Genomic DNA, 13,815 nt, shown 5'->3' with positions numbered 1-13,815 from the left:
ACCAGAATTTGATCCATTCAGTCCAATAACATTTTGAGATTCTAAAAGAGCTGCATGATTAAATCATTTTATCCCCATTCAAGGTAGCAGAGGGCGAAACGAGAAGTGTACTGTTCAGATGGCAGATGTTAGCCACTTCATGCACCAGTGAGCAGCTTTCATAGGAATGAATGGGGCCGTGCCTCTAGCACTGTATCCAGTTCTCTTTATACATCCAAGCATGAGAGTGGTATCAATCTTCTCATTTACTTCTCACCAAGAAAGCGTATGGCATATTTCCCAAAATGTCAAACTGTTCCTTTAAGATGAATCATTACTGTGGTACATCAGTCAGCAATTAAGAGACAGACTTAAGTCAAACAGTTGCAAGCTAATGGTAAAGATCAAACTATGTAGAGTTGGCGGATTCGCTCACAAAAGCACACACACACATATAGATCTTCCTCTGTCATTAGGGCTGCCCTGGTTCCTCAGAGGAAACTCTGACTGACCACTTCTCACTCACCGCTCTCAGGCCCTGTGATGTCTCTATTAACTGTTACGCCTCTATTTTTCCCCTCAGCTAGACACATTCTTCATCTCTTTCCTACCGACCTACCCCAGTGATGCAAACCTCCTCGGTAAAAATACTCCCCGCCACCCTGGTGCATCAGCCAGACGGTAACCTTCAGAGTGTGTAATAGTCTGCCACACACACGCTGAAGCATGATACAGTAAAGCTGAGGGCAATTTATGTAATGCAAATATTGTGTAAGGGGTGGATCATGTGCCAGTATTCAGAGTAGATCAGAAAAGACATTAAAAGCACTGAATTAAGTTCCCGCTACAGACATACTGCTTTATATTTATGATAATCCACAAATTTCTACTGTTTATTATTATTCTGGTCCAGGTCATATGAATTGATTCATTATATTATTAGGAATTATTGTTATGTTTAACTGGGAAGTGCTAACAAAAATGTGACATGTAAGTCAGTAAATTCATATGCTTAATAAATTAATATAGGCCCTATTGTCCCCACTGGTATTAATATTATTCTTTGACTGTGGAAAAGGTATTAAATCACAGACTATGTGGTATTAAAAACTCTTTAAGAAGTCTTAAATCTAATTTGGTGAACACTTCAGAAACCCTGTAAATGTTAAACTTAAAAATATAGACCATTTCCTTTTGAATTCTTTTGCATTAAGACACAAAACCTCCACAATGAAAACCAGATGCAATTGCTTATCATTAATTACTTTAGACTTAAAATCTCCTTTTGGCAGCCCGACGACCAGAATACCTGAAAAAACAAGAAAATGTCCAAGAAATATGTTTTTTGATACATTTAACAAAGAGCTAAATTTTGGCCAGAAACATCATCCAACGAATGTAATGGCCCGACTCCAACAGACACAAAGAGAAGTACTACTTTACCTCCCCTTTTATTGAGCTGCTTACAGTCCCCGCTGACTTCTAATCAGCCCACAGAAGCTCCTCAGCCCTGTATTTGCCGTCAGTAATGACAAACCTCTCCCTCCACGCAGCAGCTTTTACAGAGCTTTGAACACACGCAGGCAGCCTGTATCTGTCTTCATGTGTCCCTCTGTAGTGGTTGAGGATGTCAATGTGTTTTAAAATCCCGTCATACGTGTCAAATGTACTCATAACAATCTCGCTGCGAAGGATACAGCAGAGGCCAAGTGGAGGCTTTGAAGTTGTGAAAGGGGAAAGTGGAAAAAATAGAGGTGAGTGAAGGAGGAATGGAGGGATAGAGGGAGGACAAGAGGGGGAAACGTTGCATGTACAAGAGAGAACTCTGCACGATGACATGTTGCATTACATGATCCCCCGTGATCCCAGGTGGTCTCGCCCTCTGAATCACAAACATCTGCTGCTGACCTTCGGGGTGGAAGAGTACATTTCCGTGCAGTGCAGGCTGGTTGGGATTAAGAGGGTCTGGGGGACTGGCTCCGGGCCTAGCAGAGCCGGTATGGATCACAGCTTTCGGAGCTCTGAACCCCGGTACCAGAGGGAAACTTCCTAACCCAGAAACACTTCCCTCATCTCCGCCGTACACACACACACACACACACACACACATACTGAGGGCTTCATTGCTCCCAGATGTGGATCCATCCTGTGGAAGGCATGTTCAGATGGTTGATGTGTGTGTGTACGTGTCTGTGTTGTGTATGTCATACTAGAAAGCATAGAAAAGGGAGAGATAGGTGGTGTACAAACAGATTGGATGGAGTGTTTGCTTCCAACTAGAAAAGCGATAATAACCGCTGTGTTTACAGTACCTGCAGGTGCCTTTTTTTTTCTCCTTAGAATTAAACACACACACACACATATTTGAGAAGCAGTGTGAACCCTTTCGTGCCCTACAAAGTCACAGAACAACAGAAACAGTGAATTTGATAGGAAAGAATGGGTTTTCTGGCTGCAAAACAGATAGACAGGATGTAATGCCTTTGTTTTAGGCCCTTTGAGATATTTTTATTTTGTTTGGACTAAACATAACACCCAAAAAATACAAATATTGCGCTCCTTTAACAGTCTTCAGGGAATGCATAGTTGGAATAATCCACCAGGCCAATTGGGCCAGTGCTTGGAGATCTCTAGGGGCCACCAAACACAAACGTATCATGTCTTTGCTTTGTTAAAAATCAAATCAAATAATGGCGTGTGCCGAAATATGAACCAATGAATGCAGAGTTACCTTATTTGCACATCAGGAATATATTACGATAGGTTTCCGGGAATTAGCGTTGCCAACTTGGCGACTTTCTCGCTAGATTTGGTGATTTTATTTCCAAAGAGAGACTTCCGAAAAATTTGCAACTCAGACCACCAAGATTTTTCTGCTCAGGGGCCTCTGCTTTCTTAATCCATGCTTGTCTACAAACCTAAATTCTTTCAGCTTTTTGTTCTTTGAACAGTAAGTTGGCCTATTTTTTATCATTCAGACCTAGAAGTTCAGTAAAATATACAGTATTTCTGTTTTCTAGCTGCCCATGTGCCAGTCTACCATTTGTTAAAAAAAAAAATTATCTTTTCATTTTAATGAACAATCTAATACAAAACAATTTCATTAAACATTTTGTTGTGATGTTATGTTATTTATTTAAAGGGGATACTTCAGTGACTAAGTGTTGCACCTTCACATAGTTTGGAGACTTGCAAGAGAAAGACTTGAAAACGTGAAGTTGAAATAATATTTAAATTTTATTCCCAAGTGTGTCAAACGCCAACACACTTAAAGGCTGGGTCCATATGCATTCTTTTCCATGTGTATCAAATGGAAACTCTCACTCAGTCATTATCAAAAAGCGGTGAAGTAGGTTACTGCATTGACCACAGCCATTAGGAGTCTGATGGCTGTGAACAGGAGCAACAGCAAAATGTATTTTAGCCTCCTGAAAAATAGAGCACCTAAAAAAAATCAAGATGTGAAGTGTTCACTATATTAAGATTTTTTTTTATGGCTTTACTGTCAGACAGCCCTTTCCGACAAGGAATTGAAGTTATCGATCTTTATTCTAAGCCACAAGACTCCTTTGACAGAAACAGTAATTTTACCTCACAGCACATGGGAGTTGTTGGTCTCCTGCCAGCTCGACTGTTTAGTTAGTTTGTTACTGTATGATTTTTGGAACCGCACAAACGTGGTGTCCACAGCTGTACATGAATTTGTTTATTTATTTATTTATTATTTACAATTTTTAACCAGGAAGTCCTGTCGAGATGAACAATCTCTTTTTTAAATGGAGACCTGGCCAATACAGCAGCAAAAGAAACAGCCAAGCAACAACCACAATAAAAAAGATTTACAGCAACGTGTAGAAATATTAGAACACCTACACACCATGACAAAAGCCAACTGATTTATTCATCCTTGTACTTATAAGAGCTTTAAGATCAGGCAGGGAGACCAATTCACATAGTTTCAGCTCTTTTTGAAGGTTATTCCAAATGAGAGGAGCAGAGCAGATAAAAGCTTTTTTTCCCAGCTCAGTCTGCACACTAGGATCAGACAAAATCTTGAGATCTCAGACTGTAGCTGCAGTCAAATTACTGTTCAACCAAAGTACAAATGTATGAGGGGAGGTTACCCAGTACGGCTTTATAAATGAACAAATACCAGCGACTGAGCCTACGAAAATTCAAGTACTGCCGATCAGCCCTGGAACAAAGCGTACAGTGATGAGTGAGGGCTTTACAACATGCAACCAAAACAGCATGCAGAAACCTACATCAGGTCATGTTGGAAAATGTTTTTAAAACCGCTTGGAAAAATAGCATTTGGAGGCTAATACATACATACTGAGACCTAAATTTGAATTTTGGGATTTGAATACATCAGGAACAATACAGGAAAGCTACAGAGTGATATAAAAACCTCAAAAAAAGACAGAAAAAAACATAATGGAGTCACCCATTAATCCTACTGTTAAAAATGTGTAGTCTCTAGGTTAAAGCCGAGATAACCCTGATGAGATCACCAGGGTTATTTTTGTCCTCCAGAGCCAGCGTAGTGCCACATATGACTGCTAAACTCAACTTTATATGTAAAATTGAATGAATGCCCCTTTCACCAGATCACATAGTGTGACATAAGCAGTTACTTCTTCTGTGCTAAGCTAGGCTAATTACCCTTTAGCAGCACTAGATAAACATAAGTGGATTGGATTTAGCAACGGCATCATTTACATGTACCAAGATGGCAGTTCATCAAAGTTGATATTTTTCAATTACAGAGAACAGCTATTACTAGGCATTGAAACTAAATATACCTTTAGCTAAGGCTAGCTGTGGCTATCTCACCACCCACTAGCTTTAACTTGACATAGCTGTCTGTCTGTGGCAGAGAGTGCAGTTTAGCAAGCCAGGGTGGAGAGTGCGGTTTGGCTTGTATTTGCACTTACTGCAAATCCTGCATAGTGTTTTCATGGAAATTTTACATTTCTTTGGCACAATCATTTTATTGTAGTACAAATGTCCAAAGATTCTGGTGTTAACTCACTTCTTACCAAATATGTTGTTATCTGAACTCGGCCTGTCAGGCAGAAATGGAAAATGCTATTCATCCGATCTGTCTTCACATGAAGCAGCCCCCGCTTGTCTCCTGTTGCTTTTGTTGAGAGCCTGACGCAGGTCGGTATACACGGCTCACCCATGTGCCCTCATACTCTAGTCATAAACAGTAGCCTATTAGCCTGCAGTGCTTCAAACAGGCCCTAATAAAGCTCAGCCCACCCACACAGAGCGCAGCTAGATATGGAGTGAGAGCGTCTGGACACATTTGCATGCACAGATAAACGCACATCTGCGCACTTTCAAAGCTGAGTGCATTCCTGCTCCAGATGCTAACGGTAAAGGTGTGATGAAAACAAACATGAGGTCGCTAGGTTTCCCTAAACACGGTTTGGAAGCCGTACAGAGGCTGGTATCAGATATAAAAGAACAAACACTATCTTCATGAGAGAAGAAGAGATTAGATGCTTTTGAGCAACGACTCCAGGTTAATGAGAGGATTAAAAACGCTGCTGCAGCTTTTCTCTTCATCTGTGCTCGTTCCTCACGTTCCCTCTTTCCTTTTACTCTTGCCCACTCTCTTTCTCTTCTTCTTCTATCCCTCTGTTTTAACCCCCCTCCCCCCGCCCCCCCCCCCCCTTACCCTCCTCCCTGTACTCCACCAGTGTGGCCTCCTCCTGGGCTTTCTGTTGTAGCCGCGTTGTTCTGTGATTACAGGCTAGTGGTTCAAAATGTAAACATGATGTCAATGGGAGCCCCACTCAGCCCCGAATGGAACACCATGGCTTCCATTAGACTGATTGGATGAAATCAAACATCCATTTAGTGCCATAGACACACTCGCAAAACACCAAACAGTGCAAACACACCGGCACCTCGGTTGTTTTCAGCTCTCAGATCTGGTTGCGGGCTTTGGATGGCACCGCCTGCAGACACAGGGAGAAACACAAATACTGAGAATATCTTGCATCTTGCATATCTGGGCCCATAAAAAAAGATGCCAGTCGAGGTTTTTCGGAGGCACAACAACTTTGTTTGATAAGAAACAACTGTTCCACAATGTGAAACACAGACAGTTAAGTTTTAGTGACAGTCCCTGTAGAGCAGAGATTTTTATTTGTGCAGCCTCTGTTATGAACTAATGCTGCATTCATGTGCTCTGCAGATGATCGCATTTCCCAAGTTGGGATGTGGTTCCTCCAACTTTCAAGTGTTTATGAGCTTGAAGTCATTATGTGGAAACAACACTGACCCAGAAATAAAATGTGTGTTGTATTTTATTGCGCAGAGCATTTAATCAACACATTGATAACAGTTTAAAACTTTATATTTCAAAGGGATTTTTTGTACCTAAACTTGCTGCACCAGTACATCCCCATAGACCAAGGGTTTCAAACATACAGCCCGGGGGCCAGAACCGGCCCGCCAAAGAGTCCAATCCAGCCCACTGGATGACCTTGCACACCTACTGTAATAGTGATGCACTTGTGAAGGCTAAAATGTTCCAGGGTTCAGGAGCAAGTTAAACACTGAGTAGCCTTCCTCTTGTAAAATACAGCTTCAGAGGCCTTTGCATTGCTTTTCTTTCACTTTAGTTTGGTGTGGTGTTGTCAGGGTTACTACACAGGAGTGGAAATGTGTAGAAAAACGCACATGGGAGCAGCAGACTGACTGACTGAGTAAAAAATTTACATTATTAAAATTGCATTTATTCTTCTGGAGACATCACTGGCTGTTTTCTAAATGGATTGGCGTTTTTTTAAATGTACTTCTTTAACAAAAAAAGGAAAATATTTGGAGGTGTTTGTCATTTATAGGATATTATGCATTGGTTTGACTGGTCCGTTCCACCTGCAATCAAATCGGACTGTATGTGTATGTGGCTCTTGCATTCTTCCTACGAAAAGTAATGCACCAAAATTTGTATATATCCCACATAAGTGTGAGCCAGTAATTTGTGTATAACCTACAAATTTAGGAAGACTGCAGCAAAATGACTAATGCCCTGATGTGTGTAAAGAAAGAAGCAGTCCCACAAAGTGGCAGGTTGTAATGGTGGATGAGTCACAAAGCATTGGACTTTCCTCAAGAGACTTGTGTTAGGAAGCGTGTTAACTTTGAGTCATTTTTAGGTACGGCATCACCATGTGTCTTTTCCAAAATCGAACCTGTGTACCTTTATTTTCTAAAGCTAAAGACGCCCAACCATGGTTCTTTTCCTAAACCTAACCACATTAACTTTACTTGCCTAAATCTAACCTCTGTAATTAAGTACAAAATGTCATTCTTGGGATGCAAATTCGTAGAATATCACGCAAACCATATGAAGATATGTTGCCTAAAACTTTACCTACTCTGGGTGGACAGCTATTAACAGTTACAACCTAATACTATAATACAAAAGCAAAAAATGACATGCAATAATAAAAAGTTTTTTACAATCGACCAAACATTTACTTTCGTCCTCCGTGTGTCTGCATATATGAGGTAAATTCGGCATCACAGTACCAAAGTTTTTGCTTTCTGAGTTTCGACCATCACGTGAATTTTCCCAGCCGGGAACTAATTTTTCCGATTATTCCAACACCACATGAATGCAAAGTAATGCTCACCAGTCATACTGGAAGACTCCACTGACAAGTAATATTGAGGGACTTGAGTGTATTGCAGCCAAAAATATGATGATTAAAGGATGCAACTTTGCCTTTTTTTCTGTACTGGAAACACTTAATTTCTCAGGAATGTTCTTTCTGTGGTTGTCAGGAATCAGTTTGTGAAACGTTGCAAACACAGGTAGATGAGAGAGGAGGTAGATAGATGAACCAAACGAGCAGTAATTACGACAAAATAACCTGACAGATTGATGGCACATGAGAGTAAAAGTATCCAAGTGTGGAATTTCCTGTCAAAGCCAAAGCTGTTAAACTTGCCCTTGGATCCAAATGAGAAATTTAGCTTTAGATCCATAAAAACTATATTGCCATTCACGTCATGTGGTGACCAGAAATAAGCCCACGACCCACAGCCTCACAGAAACTTGGCTTTGGAGCGATAGGTTGCAGCTCACACTTTGGCCCGAAATGCTCATTGTAATACACCCCAATGTTGAGACTAGCCATAGAAACAGCATTGTTTTTCCAAACATTTCTCCCTTTTGGTATTTGCTGTATTACTCCTGATTTTTTGTTTAGCCCTGTAATACATCTCAGAGGCTCCTTATGAATACCATAAGTTATGTATTTGGTGTTACCCTTGTAGCTTCATGCCAGGGGACATGTCGGACTTGGAGCTAACTGTGTGTGTTAGATCAGAGAGAGAGAGGAATGGAGTCGGCTCCATCACCACACACCAGAGCTCAGAGCCCTATAAGCCCTTCACTTACAGACCAACCACGAAGACTCCGACCCAACCGTCACCACATGCCTGCTGAGGAGGGAGGAGGGAGGGAGAAGCATGGAAATTAGCTGGGGGATCTTGCACAGTTGCACCACTGGCATTCCTCATCGCTTAGATTTCTATAACACAAACTAAGCCCGAGCTTTGAATCTCCTCTTTAAACTCAACAAAAAAAAATTGGCAGGGTATTTCTTTTTACAGCGGAGGTTATTAAATTCCATTTTAGCGTTACGGTAGCATTTGAATGTAATAAAGGACACAAGACAAATAGGTTTTCCTTTCCCTCCCATTTCCCTCGTTTTATATACAATGTGCACTGGCACGCTATGAGGACTCTCAGTCAGACTCTGGTCAGGATTTGTTGATCTTTTTTAGGTACTACCTCGTCTCCTCAGCCTCTGAGTCATCTAAGTAGGGGTAAAGATCAAGAGGAAGAGGGCAGCCCAGTCCTGTGAGAGCCAAAGTGTGCCTAGAATACCTCTACCACTGATGATAATAACAATTACAGGGCCAAAGGCAACATCCAGGACTGAATGCAAACACATGGCTACCATAAGACAAAACTCCGCTAACTGTTTGTTACAGGATACTTTTGAACTTGAACCTTTTTTTTCGACTACCGCAGCCAAAATATTCAATAAATTAAAGGTTAATTCCAGTATATTACAAACTGAGTCTTATTTTCATACTTGGTCCTCATTTTTATCAGTAATGATAACATTGTACTCACCAAAATAATTCATAAGAATCAGGATTGTGGCAATATAAAACAACAGGGCAAGAAACGAGTGGTCAGATTATCAGACAAGTTTCGCCTAATTAGCTAAACCACTTTATTCAGAGATGAAATTGTTTTTTCTTCCAAAGTTTGGCTAACCCAGGCATTTATTAAAACTGTGTGATTGTCTCACTTCTTATGTTGCTTGCCCTTCCAGATCTCTTTTTAGCAATCTTCCTGAGTACCCAGATGTCAGCAATAGACCCTTTTCACTGAGGATATTTTGACATGTTACAGAGAAGCACAGGTGTTAGTAATAAAAAATCAGTGATGGCTGAATTTCATTTTGCTGCTTTGCGGTTATTCATGCTGGTGCACTGTCACACTGTCATGGCTTACTGGGACACTTGAGGACAGAGCCATCCTCGCTGTTGTTCGTAACGTGTGCTTTTTCCTGTGGCGAGTCAAATGTCGATGAAAAAGGCCTGTCAGCTTTGGAAGTACAATGTTACTACTACGCTAACTGCTACGAACTGCTGTTTTTAAATGAGACATAAGGGCAAGAAAGATGTATTTAATGTCTGTTGTCAGGCAGTAATGTGGTATTTAGAAATGTGTAATGTGATAACTTTTGTCAGTAATTAGTGTAAGGGATTGCAATTCTTCTACTGCTGGGGTCTTCAACATTTTTTCAGGCTAAGGACCCTTTAGCTGAAAGAAAGACAGCAGGGACCCCTGTACTACATGCACAGGCAGGTGCTGGCTGTCAGGCAGAGGGCCATATCAGCCTCAGTCTGCAGTTTTGACCTGTATTTGCTTTTTCATGTAGGTTAGGGATGAAACTTCCAACAAGGATAACTTGTTGCAACAGGCAAAAACAGACGTATTTTTATTTTTGAAAAGAAAAAAAAATGTATTGAACAATAATTCTGCAGCTCCCCTGCAGTAAATCAGAGGACCCCTCAGTGGTCTCAGACCCCCAGTTCAAGAGCCAAGGCTCACTAGGATAAGGGACTGTAGTGTGGTTACAGAATTACCAGTTGCAATCCTTTACACTACTAATTACTGACAAAAGTCATCCAATTTTGCAGGCATGTCCAAAGCCTGGCACGCAGACTGATTTTAAACAGCCCGCAGCTTGTCATTCAAAATATACTATATGTGACACACTATATTTGCATTTTTACACTCATTTTACGATGGCAGAACTATCACACAGTTTGTAGACATGCGTCAAGTGCACAGGCAGAACTAATGTGTTTTGTTAAGCAGAGGGTAAACAAGCAAACAGTTACCTAGCAGCAGACATTTCCTGCTGTGCAGCAGAGAGGCCACAGCAAAAAAGTTGACAGCTGCTTTCAAGATTGGTGGAAGGTTGACTATTTAGTGAGTGAAAAATGAAACAGTTGCAATTGTCTTATTTGTATGTGATTTTTGAAATAACCCATGTGATGTGAGAAGCAGCTGGCTCCTAGGTATTTTCACATTATTGAATCTGGCACCCATTCAAAACAATTTGGACACCCCTGCATTACTGTAATGTGAATTTACATTTCCTAGGATAGCAAAGGCATGACCTACCCTACTCTCCCTCTGTTTGGCTAGTACTTGTTGCCTTAATTGTTTGCAGGGGTTGGGTTTAGGCAGTAGGAGTGGGGCTGGTTAGGGTTAGGGTAAGTTAGGTATGTCAGGGTAAACTAATCAAATGGCGGGCCATGCCTTCGTATACTAGGAAATTCAGTTCGCAGACCCCGTTAGCTTGATGCAGGGGTTGAAGATGCAGTTAGCATCTATTGCCTCCCAGTTACAACGTTTTTTTTTTTTTAAGTTTTCATGTAGTGTGGGTTGCTAACATTAGCTGCTGTTTAGCCTGCATCTAAGAATCAACTGTTTTCGGTCAGAGTTGGAGTGTGTGTGAAGCCCACAGCATCACTGTGAGGATTGTAAAGCAGCTGTGTGCAGTCATGTGGAGCTAATGTTAAGCTAGCTGGTGATGTTCAGTTAATATATCCAAACAAGGCTGGCAGCTTGTTAAACCAAATTCTTTTTTTTTTCTTTTTGTTTGTTGCTTTTACACTGTCATGTGATACAGATTACCTCGTAGTACACACAAAAAGGAAAAACAAGCAATTAAAGTGAAACTGTATAGTAACTTTTCCAACCCTGCTGTAAGGCTACAAATACCAGTGGTATGACAGTAATGTGGCTATTATTTCGGTCCTGCGGGACGGTCTCCCAGCTTCAAGGACCAAGCGCAGAGGGAGAGTCCAGGCTGCTTAGGAGGAGGCAGCGGATGAGAGGAAATTACTTTCCTGAGGTTAATATAGCCTTGCGGTTTTCCTACAGTAGCCGCTCACAGACTCCCTCCCAGTCTGCACTGACATGGTCACTCCATCAATGCCAGCAGCTAATGTCATGTTTATCTCCCTCTAATCGCAGATTTAGCCCACTAATTACAAAGCAAAATCAAAAAGGCTTCAAGGCAAGTGAGGCATCATCACAGGAATGCTATGAGAATTATGAGAAAGTCATGGGAGGGAGTGTGTTCATTTCTTCTAATATGAAGATGTTATTTTTGAACATACAGTATGTTGGAGGTATACTGTTATATATTTAGACTACAGTTTTATTAATGGCTGTCTTTCTTTTCCTCTGTCATGCAGGAACCTGATGCCTCGCACTCTGGAGGGTCAGATCACCATGGAGAAGACGCCCAGTTACTTTATCACCAAAGAAGCCCCTCGTCGCGTCTTCTCCATGAGCCGCCACACCAAGCTCATCGTGGTGGTGCGTGACCCAGTGACCCGGGCTGTTTCTGATTACACTCAGACTCTTACCAAATCTCCCGGGCTCCCATCCTTCAAGAACCTGGCTTTCCGCAACGCCACCACAGGCCTCATCGACACATCGTGGAGTGCCGTGCGCATCGGCATCTACGCCAAGCACCTAGAGAACTGGCTGCGCTTCTTCCCGCTCTCGCGCCTCCTCTTCGTCAGCGGGGAACGCCTTGTGACGGACCCGGCGGGCGAGATGGGCCGAGTCCAGGACTTTCTGGGGCTCAAACGCGTGGTGACAGACAAGCACTTCTACTTCAACCAGACCAAAGGTTTCCCCTGCCTAAAGAAGCCCGAGGGGAGCAGCAGGCCGCGCTGCCTGGGGAAGTCGAAGGGCAGGCCCCATCCCCAGATCCCCTCTGAGGTCCTGCATCGGCTCAGAGACTTCTACAGACCCTTCAATCTCAAGTTTTACCAAATGACTGGCCACAATTTTGGCTGGGACTGAACGGCTACTCGCCAAAGCTCTTAAAAACTGTTAGTAGCATTCTTGTTAAGCCAACTACCAGAACCAGACAGGGATATCTTGAAGACGTTGTGTGTTACCAAAGCTTTTACTGTGCAAAATATGCCTTTCCTTCATTTCTTAAGCTATGAAAACTCCCACCTTCCTCCAGATTTACAGCCATGCTAGCAAAGTTTGTGAGAGCTTCGATCCCCTGAGCCACTTTAGCAAGCAGTGCTGAGGAAAAGCTTGTGAGAAGTGCTGGTTGTTGCTGCTGCTGCAGTGTGACGAGTGACAAGCACTTGGCACCCCGAGTGCCAGAGGTACACTGAGCTCTTATTGCTGTCCAGAACACTTAAAAGCACAGCCTCTATATTGAAAATAACTCCACAAAGACGCTAACACTGCAACGAGATGTGCCTAAAGTTAAACCAAATGGCAAAAGAGTAACAAGCCTTGACAGCCTGGCAAAGCTACGATAAACCAGCTCTGCTTGAAAAAAGAAAACACTCAGAGAAAAGAAGCAAAGGGGTTTTGAGTTATGCACAATGGCACAATCAAAATAAATGTAAATGTGGGTTATTGAGACATAAAGTAATCATTCAGACTCATTTAAATCCATTTATACAGTGTATGCAGTTCTGTTTTTCTTCAGTTCTTTCAATGCAATCTCCATTTCTGGACTGTCTTTAATAAAAATTAAAGATGTAGCAAACGCAGGAGGATACCTGGTACTGGTGCAAAAAGATACCATAAATATTAAACAGTCCACCATGTGCTGTAAATTTGCTGTTATTTATGTCCTCAATACAATGCTTGTATAAAATGTTCTCTGCAAACAACACCTGTATCTGTGAATGTTCTCTACTTCATTTAATCAACATTCACCTCCACAAACAGTACTTACATGCAACTGTATATTTCTAAAAGCTTAATTTATAAGATGACAAACTATTGTTGAGATGTTTTCTCTGAGACCTTTTTTTGTATATGAAATTCTGCTGGAAGTTCTGACTAAAACTTTTATTCTGAAACATGTGTTTGGGGCTGATTTTTGCAAGGCATTTCTGAGAAGCACTCAGTTCATCCTCTTTGTATTTATTCCAAACAAACCCATGTTGCGGCTGCCGGGAATCTAAAATACATCTGTTTAGCAGATGATTGTTTTCCTGGAAGAGACCGAGCAGACACTGGATGATTAGAAAAGAAAATGTAATTAATCACTGTTGTGTGATTTCAAGGGATGATTTAGTAGGAAAGCTGACATTTATTTACAGGGTATGGAAATCTCATGGACTGTTAGTTTAATACTGAATCTTTGCTTATTTATTAAACCAAGTGTTAAACTCACAAACGGCAAAAAAATAACTTTTATAATCTGGGACTTAAATGAATGA

At 41.5% G+C, this 13,815-nt stretch overlaps 1 protein-coding gene across 1 annotated transcript in view; it reads left to right on the top strand.

Annotated features, from left to right (window-relative positions):
• si:dkey-121b10.7 (heparan sulfate glucosamine 3-O-sulfotransferase 6) overlaps positions 1–13,452 on the top strand; it is a 28,552-nt gene extending 15,100 nt beyond the window's left edge. The window contains exon 2 of the mRNA XM_049562583.1: positions 11,803–13,452. Within this exon, the coding sequence (XP_049418540.1) occupies positions 11,803–12,421 (619 nt within the window). The 3' untranslated portion in view covers positions 12,422–13,452. The remainder of the gene's footprint in view (positions 1–11,802) is intronic.
• The last annotated feature ends 363 nt before the right edge of the window (positions 13,453–13,815 follow it).

This window comes from Epinephelus fuscoguttatus, linkage group LG20, assembly GCF_011397635.1.
Source record: "Epinephelus fuscoguttatus linkage group LG20, E.fuscoguttatus.final_Chr_v1".
NCBI classification, from domain to species: Eukaryota; Metazoa; Chordata; class Actinopteri; order Perciformes; family Serranidae; genus Epinephelus; species Epinephelus fuscoguttatus.
Note: the sequence above shows the minus strand (reverse complement) of the source record. Positions and strands in the feature narration are given on the sequence as shown.